Source organism: Curcuma longa, chromosome 4, assembly GCF_044706935.1.
Source record: "Curcuma longa cultivar G26 ecotype Majalengka, Jawa Barat chromosome 4, ITB_CL_G26_1.1, whole genome shotgun sequence".
In the NCBI taxonomy this organism is placed as follows: Eukaryota; Viridiplantae; Streptophyta; class Magnoliopsida; order Zingiberales; family Zingiberaceae; genus Curcuma; species Curcuma longa.
This window is the reverse complement of record NC_133864.1, coordinates 14414390-14428130: the sequence shown is the minus strand read 5'-3', so window position 1 is coordinate 14428130 and position 13741 is coordinate 14414390. Positions and strand designations below refer to the sequence as shown.

General features: G+C 42.1%; 3 protein-coding genes across 4 annotated transcripts in view; 1 reads left to right on the top strand and 2 right to left on the bottom strand.

Moving 5' to 3' along the window:
- LOC141828104 (lysine histidine transporter-like 8) overlaps positions 1–6568 on the top strand; it is a 12592-nt gene extending 6024 nt beyond the window's left edge. Inside the window, exons 2-5 of the mRNA XM_074715472.1 lie at positions 4306–4439; positions 5218–5645; positions 5809–5940; positions 6031–6568. Coding sequence (XP_074571573.1) covers positions 4306–4439; positions 5218–5645; positions 5809–5940; positions 6031–6516 — 1180 coding nt within the window. The 3' untranslated portion in view covers positions 6517–6568. The remainder of the gene's footprint in view (positions 1–4305; positions 4440–5217; positions 5646–5808; positions 5941–6030) is intronic.
- A 102-nt stretch (positions 6569–6670) lies between these two features.
- On the bottom strand, positions 6671–7235 carry LOC141827134 (pterocarpan synthase 1). Its single transcript, XM_074714392.1, is given in 2 exon segments — positions 6671–7072; positions 7074–7235. Coding segments are annotated over 2 exon segments (564 nt in total).
- Positions 7236–7650: 415 nt separating this feature from the next.
- On the bottom strand, positions 7651–13741 carry LOC141826794 (BEL1-like homeodomain protein 2). 2 transcript variants are annotated; one of them, XM_074714094.1, is made up of 5 exons: positions 13555–13741; positions 12160–13392; positions 10652–11037; positions 8511–8571; positions 7651–8417 (listed from the first exon to the last, which is right to left on the bottom strand). In XM_074714094.1, the coding sequence occupies exons 2-5, from the start codon at positions 13312–13314 to the stop codon at positions 7902–7904; spliced, it is 2118 nt and encodes a 705-aa protein (XP_074570195.1). In that variant the 5' UTR covers positions 13315–13392; positions 13555–13741; the 3' UTR covers positions 7651–7901. The 2 variants fall into 2 exon arrangements, with proteins under 2 accessions (XP_074570195.1, XP_074570196.1); XM_074714095.1 differs by lacking the exon at positions 13555–13741 and having other exon boundaries at positions 12160–13548.

The following is a 13741-nucleotide window of genomic DNA, read 5'->3' as shown; positions in this document are numbered from 1 at the left end:
ATGGAGGAAGGGGGAATGGCGACGGAGTCGGAGCTGGTCTCGATCCTGGTGACACCGCGTGGGGTGTCGACGCCGGAGACGGTGACTCCGTCTGGCCAGCGGTCGCCGCTGTGGCATGGGGCGGGCGGCAACATGGCTGCTGGGTCTACTCAGCCAAGTCATGGACGCCTACACCGGCGATGATATCGCCGCAGTTCCTTAGCCCGTCGATATCGTCGGCGGTCGGGACGCCGATGAAGCGCGTGCTGGTGAACCTGCGGGGCTACCTGGAGGAGGTGGGCCACCTGACAAAGCTAAACCCCCAGGAAACGGCGCGCTCCCCATCACCGAGTCCCGCAACGGGAACGCCCACTACGCCGCCTTCCACAACCTCAACGCCGGCATCGGATTCCAGGCCCTCCTCCTCCCCGTTGCCTTCGCCTTACTCGGATGGTCCGTCTTCTCTCATCTCTTATTAATTCCTCCTTACGAGAAAGTCTATTGGTTACTTCCCGATTGCAGTATTCCTTGATGCTTAGGAGAACACACGGCACAACTTTCTGTCATCTTCCTCTGATGTTAGGATTCGCCACCATTTCCATGGACATGTTAATTGGTAAATGAGGAATAGTAAATGCAACTATTTTAATGTGATTTTGAAGTATTCGTGTGATGGGACCGCATCTTGCGTGTTATTGCAAGATTGCAGGTCACGAGGAAAAGGATATAAATTGTTTTTCGGTGTTCTAAAGACATTTCGGTGTCAACTTGAATTTGGCTCGTACAGTGCCCAATATCAAACTCGCGTATTGGCTTACACAATCTAAGTTTCTGTAGTTAACAGTCCAGTCAAGCATCGACTTAGTGTTTTAGCAAAGAACTGTAGGAGACAGAGTCATGTTCCAAGTGATTACTAGAAGCATATACGACAGCAAATGTATAATTTGTGTGGCCCTAAATCTATTAAGCCAAACTATTTGGATTGCTAAAGGATTAAGTCTCCATTTGGTGGATTAATTAATAAGAGAATTAACAACACACAACAATTGTCATTAAAAAATTAAATCCTATTAAGTGATCTAATATATATTATATCAAGGGCGGTTTAAGTTATTGGATGTGGGTTACATGTGTAGATCCAATAATCTGGTTCGTTAGTTATTATATTGGTTAATTTAGTTCGGTTTCGATTTTAAAATCCCTTATTCGATTAAACCGAATAAACCAAAATTAAAAAAATAATCGATAAATTCTTAAGTAAGTGAACTTGTAAATTCCTAATTAATCAGTAAATCTCTCATAATACCTGAAAATTTTGGTTAATTCAATTAATTCGGTTTTCAACTGAATTAATTGATATTATTGGTACAGTTTGTTCGGTTTTTATTTGAAAATTCAGTCGGTTCAGTTAGTTCGAAAAAATTTAGTTTGTTCGGTTTTAGTTGATTCGGTTCGGTTCGATTTTTAATCGAATACTCAGGTCTATCTATCCCTATTTAGATCAAATTTAATTATCAATTAAATCTATCTCTACTAAAATTAATTTATAGCAGTAATTAAGCATATGGGATAACTTTACTCTTGTTCCCAATTCACAATCAAGCAAAATCGAAATCATTTTATCTATGGTGTATGTTTAATCATGCACAAGATAGTTTAGGCAGGCAAGCAAAAAAACTCCACCTAAATCGAAGAGTCTTCATTGTGGAGCGTCAACAGCACGACGACAACGATGCTAGCAACAGTTGTGAGCGACGGTGACGGTGGCGTCGGCAGCAATTGCTGTGGCGACGATAGTGGTAGTTGTGTGTAGCGGTGGTGACGACAGTGGTAGTTGTGTGTAGCGGTTTATCAAAAGGTTTGAGGGTGAGAATAGATGGGGTTGATCAAGATTTAGGGGTTGGGTTGGATTTATAAAGAGGAAGAAAAATAGTTCATGGGGGAGAGAAATTCAAAGAGAAGAAAACTTCGGATGTTATCTTTTAATCACACTTATGTGAAAAAGTTCAACAACTTTTAGAATTTATAACCATGCTCTTTTTAATTTAATTTTTTTTTCAATGATATAACACCAGTTGTCACCCAACTCCTGCAGAAGACCTTCCATTGCATTGCAAGAACTCCAGTCAGCGACAAGGAACAATGGCTGTAGCATTGGATTCAGATCAGCCCCTTTGTTAGCCATTGCTTCGGTTTCAGTTTTCCATCCGTATAGATGATGATAACTAGATGCTCTACACGCCTCATAAAGTTTTAATAGATGCATTGTAGTGCTTTCAATTGCACCCTATATGAAATTTAAATTTTATCCCTTGACAATCTTTTATCCCTTGACAGCCCTCTATAGCTTTTAAATTTTACTGATTAAGCTTAAGCTCGATGGCTTTCTAGAGTTTTTTCCCCTTTTTGTGATAGTATGACAACTACCAATATTTGGATTGCAACTACTAATACACTGATTTTGTTAGTTCATAATCTTTATTTACAAAATCATATCTATAGAATGTTGTCTCTTTTCTAATCTTCTAGATAAGTGATTATTCATTTAAACCTTAGAATGGCATCAACTTAAATAGGTCCAATTAGATATTTGTGATCCCACAAGCAAGACTGATCCAAACACCAAGTCAGCAAACGTGGACTGTGAACCATGAGAGCAATGCATAACCAATCAGTTGTCAAGGAAATAGCCAAAAATATACAATAACAATCTGAGAAGTTTCAGATTCATTGTAATGCCCGAAAAATTTCAAAAATAGTTTTAAAAATATTCTATGATTTTTCTGGAATTTTAGAATATTTTTCTGGAATTTTTAGATTAGCGGAAGTAGCAAAATTAAATAGGAAGAAAAAAATATTCAAGGCGAGATTTGAACCCACAACCTATAGGAATCTGCAATTTTTAGATATTTCCAATAACCAAAAACCCAACAGATCCGTTCCGAAAAAGAAGGAACCGAAATTTAATTATAGGCGAATTAGTTTAAAATAAATAGGAAGGAAAATGTCTGAGGCAGGATTTGAACCCGCAACCTTTAAGAATTTGCAACTTCTAAAATATCTCCAATAACCAAACGGCCCAGCAGTCTGTTCCAAATAAAAAAGAACCGAATTTTTATTTATCGGCGAATTAGGTCTAGGCATCACTTAATATAAATAGGAGGCTTAAGAGAGGGTTTTGATTATCTTCGAAAACCCTTCCCTCACCTCTCGCCCAGAACGTCGTCGCCCTCTTTTCTCCTCCCTCTCGGCGCCCCAAACCCGAAGAACGAGGATTCCGTCCCCTAGGAGCACAAGGAAGGCTTACGAAAAACTTCTTCTACAAGGACTCTCCTCTCCGCGAGAAGAACGCGTAGACATATGAAGATTGCCTAAAAGATCTCCTTTTCTAACGAAAGAATTGTAAGAAAATTAGCGCAGGAAGTAAGTACATCTCTCACCTGCAGTATGAGTTGCTCCGTTGTTTTCTTTATTCTGTCCATAGTATGTAGAGCATGCATAAAGTATTATTTCCATGACATCATTTTATGTTAAAGCATGTGTAAATTGTTTCTTTCCAAATTGCATGATATAAGAAGTATAAGAAAAGTATTTTACTTTAGACAGGCGGGTATCGGGCGCAAGGCCCACGGGCACAAGGCCCATAAGAAAAGGAATTCTGGGCACAAGGCTCACAAAGAATTCTGGGCACAAGGCCCATAAGAAAAGGAATTCTGGGCACAAGGCCCACAAAGAATTCTGGGCACAAGGCCCACAAGAAATTTAAGTGATACCTCGCTGGGCCCAAAGAAGGATGTTTATTTATTTTCACTTATATATAATATAAATTTTTCCCATGTCATTTTCAGCATTTCTTTCATATAATAGCATCAGTTATTACGAAGTTTTCTATGATTTTTGTGAGTTAGATAATGTACTTACTATGCGTTGCTTATAGTTTGCATTCCTCATATTGCAGAAAAAAAAAGGAAAAGTTTTAGGAAAAAGGAGGCAGCTGGAAAAGTGTTTGATGTGTGGTGTCGACGGAACCGCGGAATAAGATCAAGAATTATATAAATGTTTACTTTACGTCCAAGAAATTTATTTTTATTTCTTTTGCTTCCGCCATTCATGGTCTCTATGATACCAAATTGTAATTTGCTTTGTTCACCCAAGTTACATTCATGGAATAGGTGGTCACTTAATCAAGTCATAAACAATTGGATATTAGAGACCATAATCTTTTTGAACCTGTAACCTCGATCTGTTGTCTATATTTCAAGCTTGAAGATATTAAGATATCACATGATTGATTCACTGTCTAAAAGTCTATTTCGTGTGCTGCAGGAGTTGGGGCATAATAGCTCTTACTATAGCTTACTTTTGGCAACTTTACACTCTTTGGATTCTCATTAAGCTACATGAAGCGGTGCCTGGCAGAAGATATAACAGATATGTGGAACTTGCACAAGCTGCTTTTGGTGAGGCTGCTTCTCTTTCATTTATTTAATTTGAACTGCAACCAGTAGACAATCTGGTAACTTTAATCTCTTTTACATATGTTAACTACTGCTGTTTTTTTCTATCCCACATCTTCAACTCTAATTGATTCAGCTTGTTGGTTGCTTTTGAACATGCCATTTTCAACTTTTAGCCTATTTTTTCTTGCTTTAATAGCTATTAAAACATACATGCATTTACTTCCTTCAAGGACAATAGTGAAAATTTACCTTCATTGTTATTTTAGCAATTCCAGTTGAACTAATTAACTTATTTTGCATATAGGGATGTTCACAAATATATGCAATTAATTGTTTTCCCCATTTTGTGCTATGAGAATCCCTCAAACGCTCACATTGGGATGAAGGCAGGTCTTGAACCCAAAACCTTAGCAACAATTTTAAAGACCCTAACTACTAGGCTAGTTGGTATCCTCCTATCGCCTTAAACTGTTTTCATATTATCATTTTTCTATGAAATATTCAAAACAAATTGAGGAAGATATGACAGCATTTCCTGCACTAAAAAAATTCTTAAATTGCAATTAAACTAGAGGTTGATTTGTTAAAGTTGAATAAGCTAAAAATAGACCCATGAACAATTTGCATGTCTGTAATGTAAGCCTCTTGTTCCTTTTTAGCTTTGATCATTATAAATGTCTGCTAGCTGTACAGGATGCTAATGATGCATGAATTAATGTACCAAAATTGGTTGTCCCTGCTCCCTACACTGCTAACCAGTAAATGGTGTTGTATTCAGGAGAAAAATTAGGTGTTTGGCTTGCGTTATTTCCAACAGTTTACTTATCAGCAGGAACTGCCACAGCTCTGATTTTAATTGGAGGCGAAACCATGAAACTCTTTTTTCAGATAGTCTGCGGGACTCTTTGCTCATCAAATCCACTTTCAACTGTTGAGTGGTATCTTGTATTCACAATCTTGTGTATTGTGCTATCTCAGCTCCCAAACCTCAACTCCATTGCTGGTCTCTCGCTTGTTGGAGCTGTAACAGCAATCACATACACTACGATGGCTTGGGTACTGTCTGTTAGCCAAGAAAGACCCACTTCCATCTCCTATCAACCACTGCCCTCAGCTTCCTTTGGTTCAGCTGCTTTTTTGATCTTGAATGCTTTTGGAATAATAGCATTTGCATTCAGGGGACACAATCTTGCTTTAGAAATCCAGGTATTTTTAGTTCCTGATCTCGAGTAATCATTTGATCAGATGGAGCTCTTGATGTTTCGATCAAACAGCTTCTAGCATTTCTGTAGAAGTGCGGTGGAATTGAAAGTTCAGATTCTTTACCCTCTTTACTGCCTTATAGAAATTGCTATATTTTGGTTTCCAGGCAACAATGCCATCAACTTTCAAACATCCTGCGCATGTTCCAATGTGGAGGGGAGCCAAGGTCGCCTATCTTCTAATAGCAATGTGTTTATTCCCTATTGCCATTGGAGGCTTCTGGGCTTATGGTAACCTAGTAAGTATGCCAGTCGATCATGAATATTGCATCTTGTTAAAAGATTTTCTGAATTATGATTGGCATCTTACAACTTAATATGCTTTCCAGATGCCTCAAGGAGGAATACTAAATGCCCTTTACATTTTCCACAGCCATGATATCCCAAGAGGACTTCTAGCAACAACATTCCTCTTGGTTGTGTTTAACTGCCTCAGCAGTTTTCAGATATACTCCATGCCTGTTTTTGACAGCTTTGAAGCAGGTTATACAAGCCGAACAAATCGACCCTGCTCAATTTGGGTTCGATCTGGCTTCCGAGTATTTTATGGCTTCATCTCGTTCTTCATTGGAGTAGCGCTTCCTTTCCTGTCTAGTCTTGCTGGCCTCTTGGGTGGCCTCACTCTCCCGGTCACCTTCGCTTACCCCTGTTTCATGTGGATCCAGATAAAGAAGCCTCAGAGATTTAGCTTCAGCTGGTATCTTAATTGGAGCCTCGGCCTCTTGGGTATAGCTTTCAGCTTATGCTTCTCTATGGCCGGTGTTTGGAGCATGGTAAACAGTGGCCTCAAGCTCAAGTTCTTTAAGCCTAATTAAGCTCCTAAAGAATTTGATATGCAAGTTCGAACTCTGTTTGAAGGACATGAAGTTAAGCATATAATTTTCCATATGTGCTGTGATGAATTAATCCAGATGACGAATTGCCTACAAAACTGACGAAGCAGCAAAATAATGGCGAGGTCAGTCGAGATCATCCCGGACCAGGAATGGTGGGTGGCTTTCTCGGCAATCTCAGCTGCACATCCAAACGGTAAACGGCCTCGGTAGAACTCACCGCCGTAAAATCCGCGTAGCCTCTCGCGAAGGCAAACGCCCCGGTTCCTCCGACCACCACCAGCTCCTCCCTCCTCCTGCCCCTCCTCGCCTCCACTGCGAGGCTCCCCCTGTACGCCGGCGCGTCCAACGCAAGGTGCACGATGTTGAAGGCCGATAGCTCTAGCTCGGCGTGCTGCCTCTGCCGCACCGGGACTACGACGCCCTGCGCCTCGCCGACGACGCGGGACGTGTTCGACGGTCCCTCCTTGAGCTTGTGACGGAACACGAACGCGTGTCCCCCATCTAGGCTTGCCGTTATCCCCCCGTGGATTTCCCAAAGCTGCGCCGCCGGCGGGAATATGAACGAACAGCGAGAGGGCCAACCACGGCCCCAATTGGCTTTCCTCTGCTTTCTCAGGAAGGCGCGAGAGCAGAGGCAGCAGGATCACGACTAGTATGGCCGCCGCGACTGCTACGAAGAAGATGATCCTGGCCAACATTATAAATTTTGCATGCCTCCAGCGTTTTTTTTTTCCTAATGAGGAATTTATAGAACAGAAAGATCTACCGCACCGCCACCAACTATGGATAAACCTGAACCATCAAGGATTGCTCTGACCTAAACCATTTTGAGGATTAATTAAAGAAAACAAAGGCGACTTATAAATTCATTTTTTTCTAATAATTAAATTAAATTAATAAAATGCTACGTAGTAACCCAACATGATTGACCAATTAAACGTATTAATTAGAATTAAACTAATGTTAAATTTCCAAGTATTTTTGAGTGAAGTAAGAGTATTTTGGGAAGCTCTGTTTGTTTTCATTCACTTCAGATTCAGCAAGAAATAAAACTCCAGTCTTCCCTTTCAAATAGAAAGGACAATAAATAAAATTTAACAATACAATTACCTGTAGAGTGTACTGTCTTCCCAATACCATTTTGTGTTAAATATTCTCAGATACACAGATGGACAACAAAATTAATGAAGAAAACCTGCACAAGGATTCTGTTTCATACACTAATTTCTATGGTCTTCCTATATATATCTATCGTAATTAACTTGTCGCAGCTACCAAAGAAACATCAATACATATGGAGATTTAATGGTTGATTGATTAGTTTATTAACATCCTGCTTCATTTTAATTATAACTTCGAATTAATTAACAGTGGGTAAAGTCCCTAACAGAGAACCTGCCCTTCTCCGACGAGCTCCCTCCGCCGCCGGCGTGCCGCAGCCCGAGTGTGAGCGACACGTCTCCGGCGCCGAACCTTGCGGCCGCCGCGGCTCCTCCGGCTAGCTGGTACATGTCGGCAAGGTTATGGCCTTGTGCAGCAAACGCGTCGGTGCCGGGGAGGAGGGCGTCGCCCCCCGCGAGGCTCGAAGGGTGGTGGTTGATGTCGGAGGTGGGCGGGAAGTGGTGGTGGTGCCGTGCCATGGAAGGTGCGCTCTGGGAGGCGTCGGTTTCTGCTGCCGGTGGCGCATGAATAACCGGTTCGGGTCTCAGTTGCGTTGGCTGTGCCGATGAGTGCGGTTGTTTTTGTCGGGTCGCTTCGGTCTCGTGCTCCTTCGGCTCTTTCTCCTCCTCTTCCTCCTCCTCTTTGGATTCTTGTAGGTACATCTCCTCCACCATTGGTTTCCACAGCCGCACTCTTGCGTTGATGAACCAGTTGGCCACCTAAAAGCAATATAATCAACCACTAGCTAGCAATAATTTCTTCACTTGATTGATTAAAATTTGCAAGATTAAGGGAGAAGATCGAGGACAGACCTGGTTCCGGGACAAACCAGTTTGCCTCGCCAGCAAATGCTTATCTGCATCGCTCGGATATCTGAGAACAAAACCAAGCCGACGAAATTAAATGACAGCAAATCTTAATGTTGCAGAACACAAATATATACATGAAGTCATAAATCCACCAAGCTTTAGCATGCAGGTAGCTTGATTGTGGTGTAAGGACTACTGTGCCCGTCGACAACAAGGTCTAAATCATTGAAAGCAATAAATCCGGCATATAGGACGCTAGGGTCTGCATGCCTGACCTTGTTCCTCAAAATGTCAAGGGAAATCCTTTTACTGTTGCATTTTCAATGAATAGATACAAAGTTCCTTTAATATACGAAATGATGTTGTTGGCAATGTTTGTGTTTAACTATGAATAAATGCTGGCTAGCTGTCGACCTCCTCTGCCTTACCATAGATCCAAACTTATGAAAAATATTCTGATACTACTTTGTTAATGGTAGAGGGTTTACTACGAGTGAACTGAGAGAAGAAGCAAAAAGATGATAGATGGACATGACATTGATGCTCACTGTAATTAATGCCCTTAATTACGATATCCTTCTGCCAAAATTGTATAGTTTAATATTAAACAAACCCACACGGGCATCGTTAAAAATCATAATCACACATACTGTATAGGTAAATTTGTGATGGGTTAATGAGCTTGGCATTGCGAGTTACTAATTTTTGGATAGAATGAGATCCACCCAATTCAATGAAAATCAAACTTCAACTACTCACAAGAGAACTAATGAATCTAAAGATTAATAGGAGAACAAATGGTCTATTTTGCAACATTATGCAAATAGTAAATCAAACAAAGGAATAGGGGAGATAAATTGGCAATGAAGATTAGTATATATAGAAGATCTTGATTAGCATGCTCTTAAAAGAATATGATTATGCAGTAGCTATTGTTGAGGAATCCAACGACATTGCTAGATATCAGTTCAAGAAGTCATGAGCTCTCCATTAGCTCATGAACAAAGGAAACTAAGGCATCGACAATCGCCGACTGAAAAATAATGCTTTCCAGACTAAGTTTCATGCCTAAAAAGCATTTCAAAGTGGTCCGATCGAGCAACTTTCAAACAAGAGAAATACAACAATTATAGAGAAAGAAGCAAGAATCGCAGTATGAGTTCCCACGTAGATCAAAAACCATATGCAATATATATACAAGAAAATAAATCAAAATCCTAATGACTAAGTAAGCATTGCTGCATCAATATACTAATTAGTGTTGATGGGAAGGAAAACCCTAATGAAAGATATGTGTAAGCAATTTGAACATCCAGCAACTATTTGAAGATCTAGAAGCAATCAAACTTTTTTTTTTTTTGAAAAAGAAGACGATTAAATGTTTAATTACTGCATATGTAACCACTAAACTATAAAAGGAGAATATGTGACAATTAGATGGTCATAGTAGATTATATATTTGATAATGAACATATATTTCAAAATATCGATAGAAGTGCTTCATCTAAAGTCAGAATATATAAGTCATTATTTACCTAATTTTGTGCAAATTTTGCAGTGTGTAGGGCAACTCTTCAAAGCAAGATAAGGAGTACAAAGAAACATAACTTCATTGGCGTAGAATCAATAATATTCGTATTGAAGCTCCAAAAGAAGAACAAATATATAAGACAGTGTGTGTGTGTGTGTATAAGTACGAGTGCAACAACGGAAAGCCAAATGTACTCACGTCATACAATAGAAATTTCATTTCTTAGATCATGGGTTAATAACATAGTAAACTAATTAAACCGATAACATTAAGGGCTTCATCAACCTATTACGTGCATGCATCCTCTAAATTATCTGATGCATGATTCTTAATTTCTTCACATCTGTATAATCTGATAACTTAGTTCGTGGACTTCAACACATAATGAATTCGCATTAGCGAACTATATATCCTAAAATTGAAGATTTCATTTCTCCGGCTAATTAAGAGCATCATAAAGTTAAATCAATGGTCATTAATGGCTTCGAAATCGAGCATAGGAATTTCGATCGTCCATCGAATATATATTTTTTTAAAAAAATGAGTTCAGGAAAAGAAGAAAACAAAAATGAGAAATGGTTACTTTTAAGGAGAAAAAGAATTAGAGACGTACGGGTGGAGGAAGTGCTCGAAGAGCCAGCCTCTGAGGATGTTTACGGAGCGCTCCGGCAGTCCGCGCTGCGGCCGCCACGCCTCCTGCTCCATCATCCCCATTTGGTTGAACGCCCTCTGCTGCCGGAGGCTCTGGTCCAGAACCTTCAGCCGCGGCGTCTCCCCTTTGGTGATGCCCGAACCACCCGCACCTTCCTTCTCCCCCAGCACCTCGTATGTCTGCTTCAGCTGCCCCGCGATCGCGTCCTTCAGGCACCGGAAATGCCGCGACATCGCCTTCTGCGCCAGCGCCGTGTACGGCGTCGCCGCCCCGAACCCCATCACCGAGTCGAACGAGTTCACAACCATCTGCATCTGCTCGCAGTAGTGGTTGTATCGCCTCTCCACCTGCCAAATAAGGATCCATTAATCAACTAGTTGCAGTAATTTCCCGTTCGTTCGTGAAGGTAGTTACGTTATTATTTTTTCTACTGTCTGATTGAGGACCACGGATGCAAGGACAGGGAATCAACTGCCCCTTGCCAAAAGTCGAGAGGATGTGAGCTGTGCACGCAACACAAAACAAGTACAATAATTAATTTCCTCCTGTGCGTGCCTCTGCTGCGTACAATCATGATGTAATCGCAAAAAGCGTGTAAGAAAGACAAACGCTACCGTATTAGCAATTGTGATAATTTTAGGATCCACGCGGCTGACGAAAATTAATTTTTTAATCACCATGCTTCTTCTATTCTGCTGCTTCTTCTCGAATGCATGCTGCACATGTTGTTAAATGCAGTACTAGCTAACCTAAGATTTGATGAACGAACAGAAGAACTGTTCGAATCAGAAACTAATTAAATACTAGATAATTTTACCAGTCAAACAACTTGTTGGAGCTAGAGGATAATGATCTATGATGCATTAATAGTAGTCCAATACTGTTTTCTATTTTGCTAGCTAGCTGAATGCTCAATTCTGCTTCTTATGCATGAATGCATGCGATGCCCATGTTGTTAAATGCAGTACTGGCCTAAGATTTGATGAACGAACATAACTGATCGATCGAGAAACTAGATAATTTGAGCAGTCAAAGTTGTTGGAGAGAAAAAAAAAATCCATAATGCATTACTACTCCAATACGTACGTGATTACTAATGGGAACATGCCCTAAGTGCCTATAGCTATAACCCCACCAGGTGAGAATAAATTGACCACAAGAATTATTAATCGTCCATGGACCATGGTTTCTTGTTGAAAATACCCCTCATGGAAATCCACCCCACCTAGTGAACAGAAATATGTTTAAGTACAACGATCACTTTATGTCAAAATATCGTTGAAAATAACCCAATTAGCTAGAATCACCTCAACCACTTCTAATGAATCAAAGGACTCAAAAAGCAAGGCTTATATATGTGGCTGCTGGGCCTCCGGCCAAGTTTCCGGCATTAAGATGTGTAGAGTAAGGAAGTCGAGGAAGCTGAGACAGAATAATAAGTAAATTATGTGATATGAATATATACATGCCTCGTCGAGCATGGACATGAGCTTGGCCTTCTTCCTTTGGTGCTCGAATCTGTCGGCAGGAGACAAGGAAGGCACGTCCTTGGAGGAAGACGTTGATGCCGCCGCCGAAGTCGAAGCGCTACCACCGCCGCCGCTAGGGTTACGGTTAGAGTTGAATATAGTGCTATTCCCGTGCTTGCTGAGTTTATTCCGTTTCAATTGTCCCGTACCCACGCTGCAGAATTCCTCCAGTAGTTCTTGCGCCACCTTCGCGTACTTAGAGTTTCTTAACACGTTGCCCACGCCCATGCCTCCGGCGACGCCGCCGAAGCCAACGTGTAACTGCTGGCCTTGCAGGTGTAAGGGAGAGGGCTGATGCGGCTGCTGGCTTTGTTGTTGGTTGTTGAAGTATAAAACAGCACCCTCTCTCACGCGTAGGTCGTCAGCGCCCTTGGCCATCTCCAGCTGTTGAAGGGACGAGGAGAGCGAGAGCGAGAGGCCTTGGCCTTCGATTACCCGGCCGGTGGCGCCAAAGTGATTCTCGGCGAAAGACTGATGAAAAGGTTGGTGTGTGTGCAGAGAAGCGGCCGATGTTGGAGATGGCGATCGGTGCTGTGGGGGCAGTGGTTGCATCCCCTGAGGGTTGATCAGGAACAGCTGCATCGCGGTGGCGGAGTCGGAGTTTAAACCCGCCGCCACCGAATGCTGCTGTTCATGTTGTTGCCGATTTGGGCCGTACCAGTCGGCGGCGGCGGAGAACCCGGCACCCATAGCCCCGGATCTTGAAGGAACATGGTATCCGCCCGCCGGGATCTGGTTGGCCTGCAGGTGGTCCATCGTCGCCACCATCCCAGGCGGCGGAAAATTGAACATCTCGGAGAGCATGTTACCGCCGGCATCACCGACGGCTGCGGCGGACTCATATATGCCGGTCTCGTCGTCAGGCTGGTCATCGATGGGGACGAGCGCGGGGTGTCCCGCAGCATCGAAACCCTGCTGCACCCGAAACTTGTTCCGCCTGATGTGCTGCTGCTGGCCGTGGTCGCGGTTGGCTGTGGCGCCGGGGAAGCTGAAGAGGCTTTGCTGGAAGCCTTGGGACATGGGAGGCTCCGGCGATGGAAGCGAGCTGGTGAGGAGGCGGTGGGCGAAGGTGATCGGCGTAGCTACTGATCCCATATTACTGCGCTCTCTTTCATCACCATCGTGAAGAGCAACCTGTACAACTTACCTCTCGCTGGCTGCCTCCCAAGCAAGCTGCACCCATCGCACCAACCAATTACAAAGACAAAGAAAAAAAAACGATCAAAACAAGAAGAAATCCATATAACTCAGAAAATATTCAATCAGAAAAGACAAAGCCTCCATCTTTAATTAATTCCGACACGAAGCTTGAGGCTGCAGCTGCTTAGTGCTTACTATGGATGAATTCTATTTCCGGGAAGAAGAGGGAAAGATTTCTTGATTAATTTAGATCATGAGCATCCACATCGTTGTCTTCCTCATCAGGATTGGCGCTTCCATCTCTGTCTGCCCCTGTCTCCTTTTTGCTTCTCCTGCTGCTCTCCTCCGCCTACAATCGCCCTCTGAAAGGGAAGAGCGAGCA

What these genes read in the sequence shown, in the direction of transcription:
- LOC141826794 (XM_074714094.1), bottom strand. Translation starts at nt 13,314, where the DNA reads ATGGGATCAGTAGCTACGCCGATCACCTTCGCCCACCGCCTCCTCACC. An exon ending in TCATGTCCATGCTCGACGAG is followed by an intron (nt 11,038 to 12,159) that starts GCATGTATATAT and finishes CTTATTTGGCAG; the next exon opens with GTGGAGAGGCGATACAACCA. An exon ending in TTCGAGCACTTCCTCCACCC is followed by an intron (nt 8,572 to 10,651) that starts GTACGTCTCTAA and finishes TTTTGTTCTCAG; the next exon opens with ATATCCGAGCGATGCAGATA.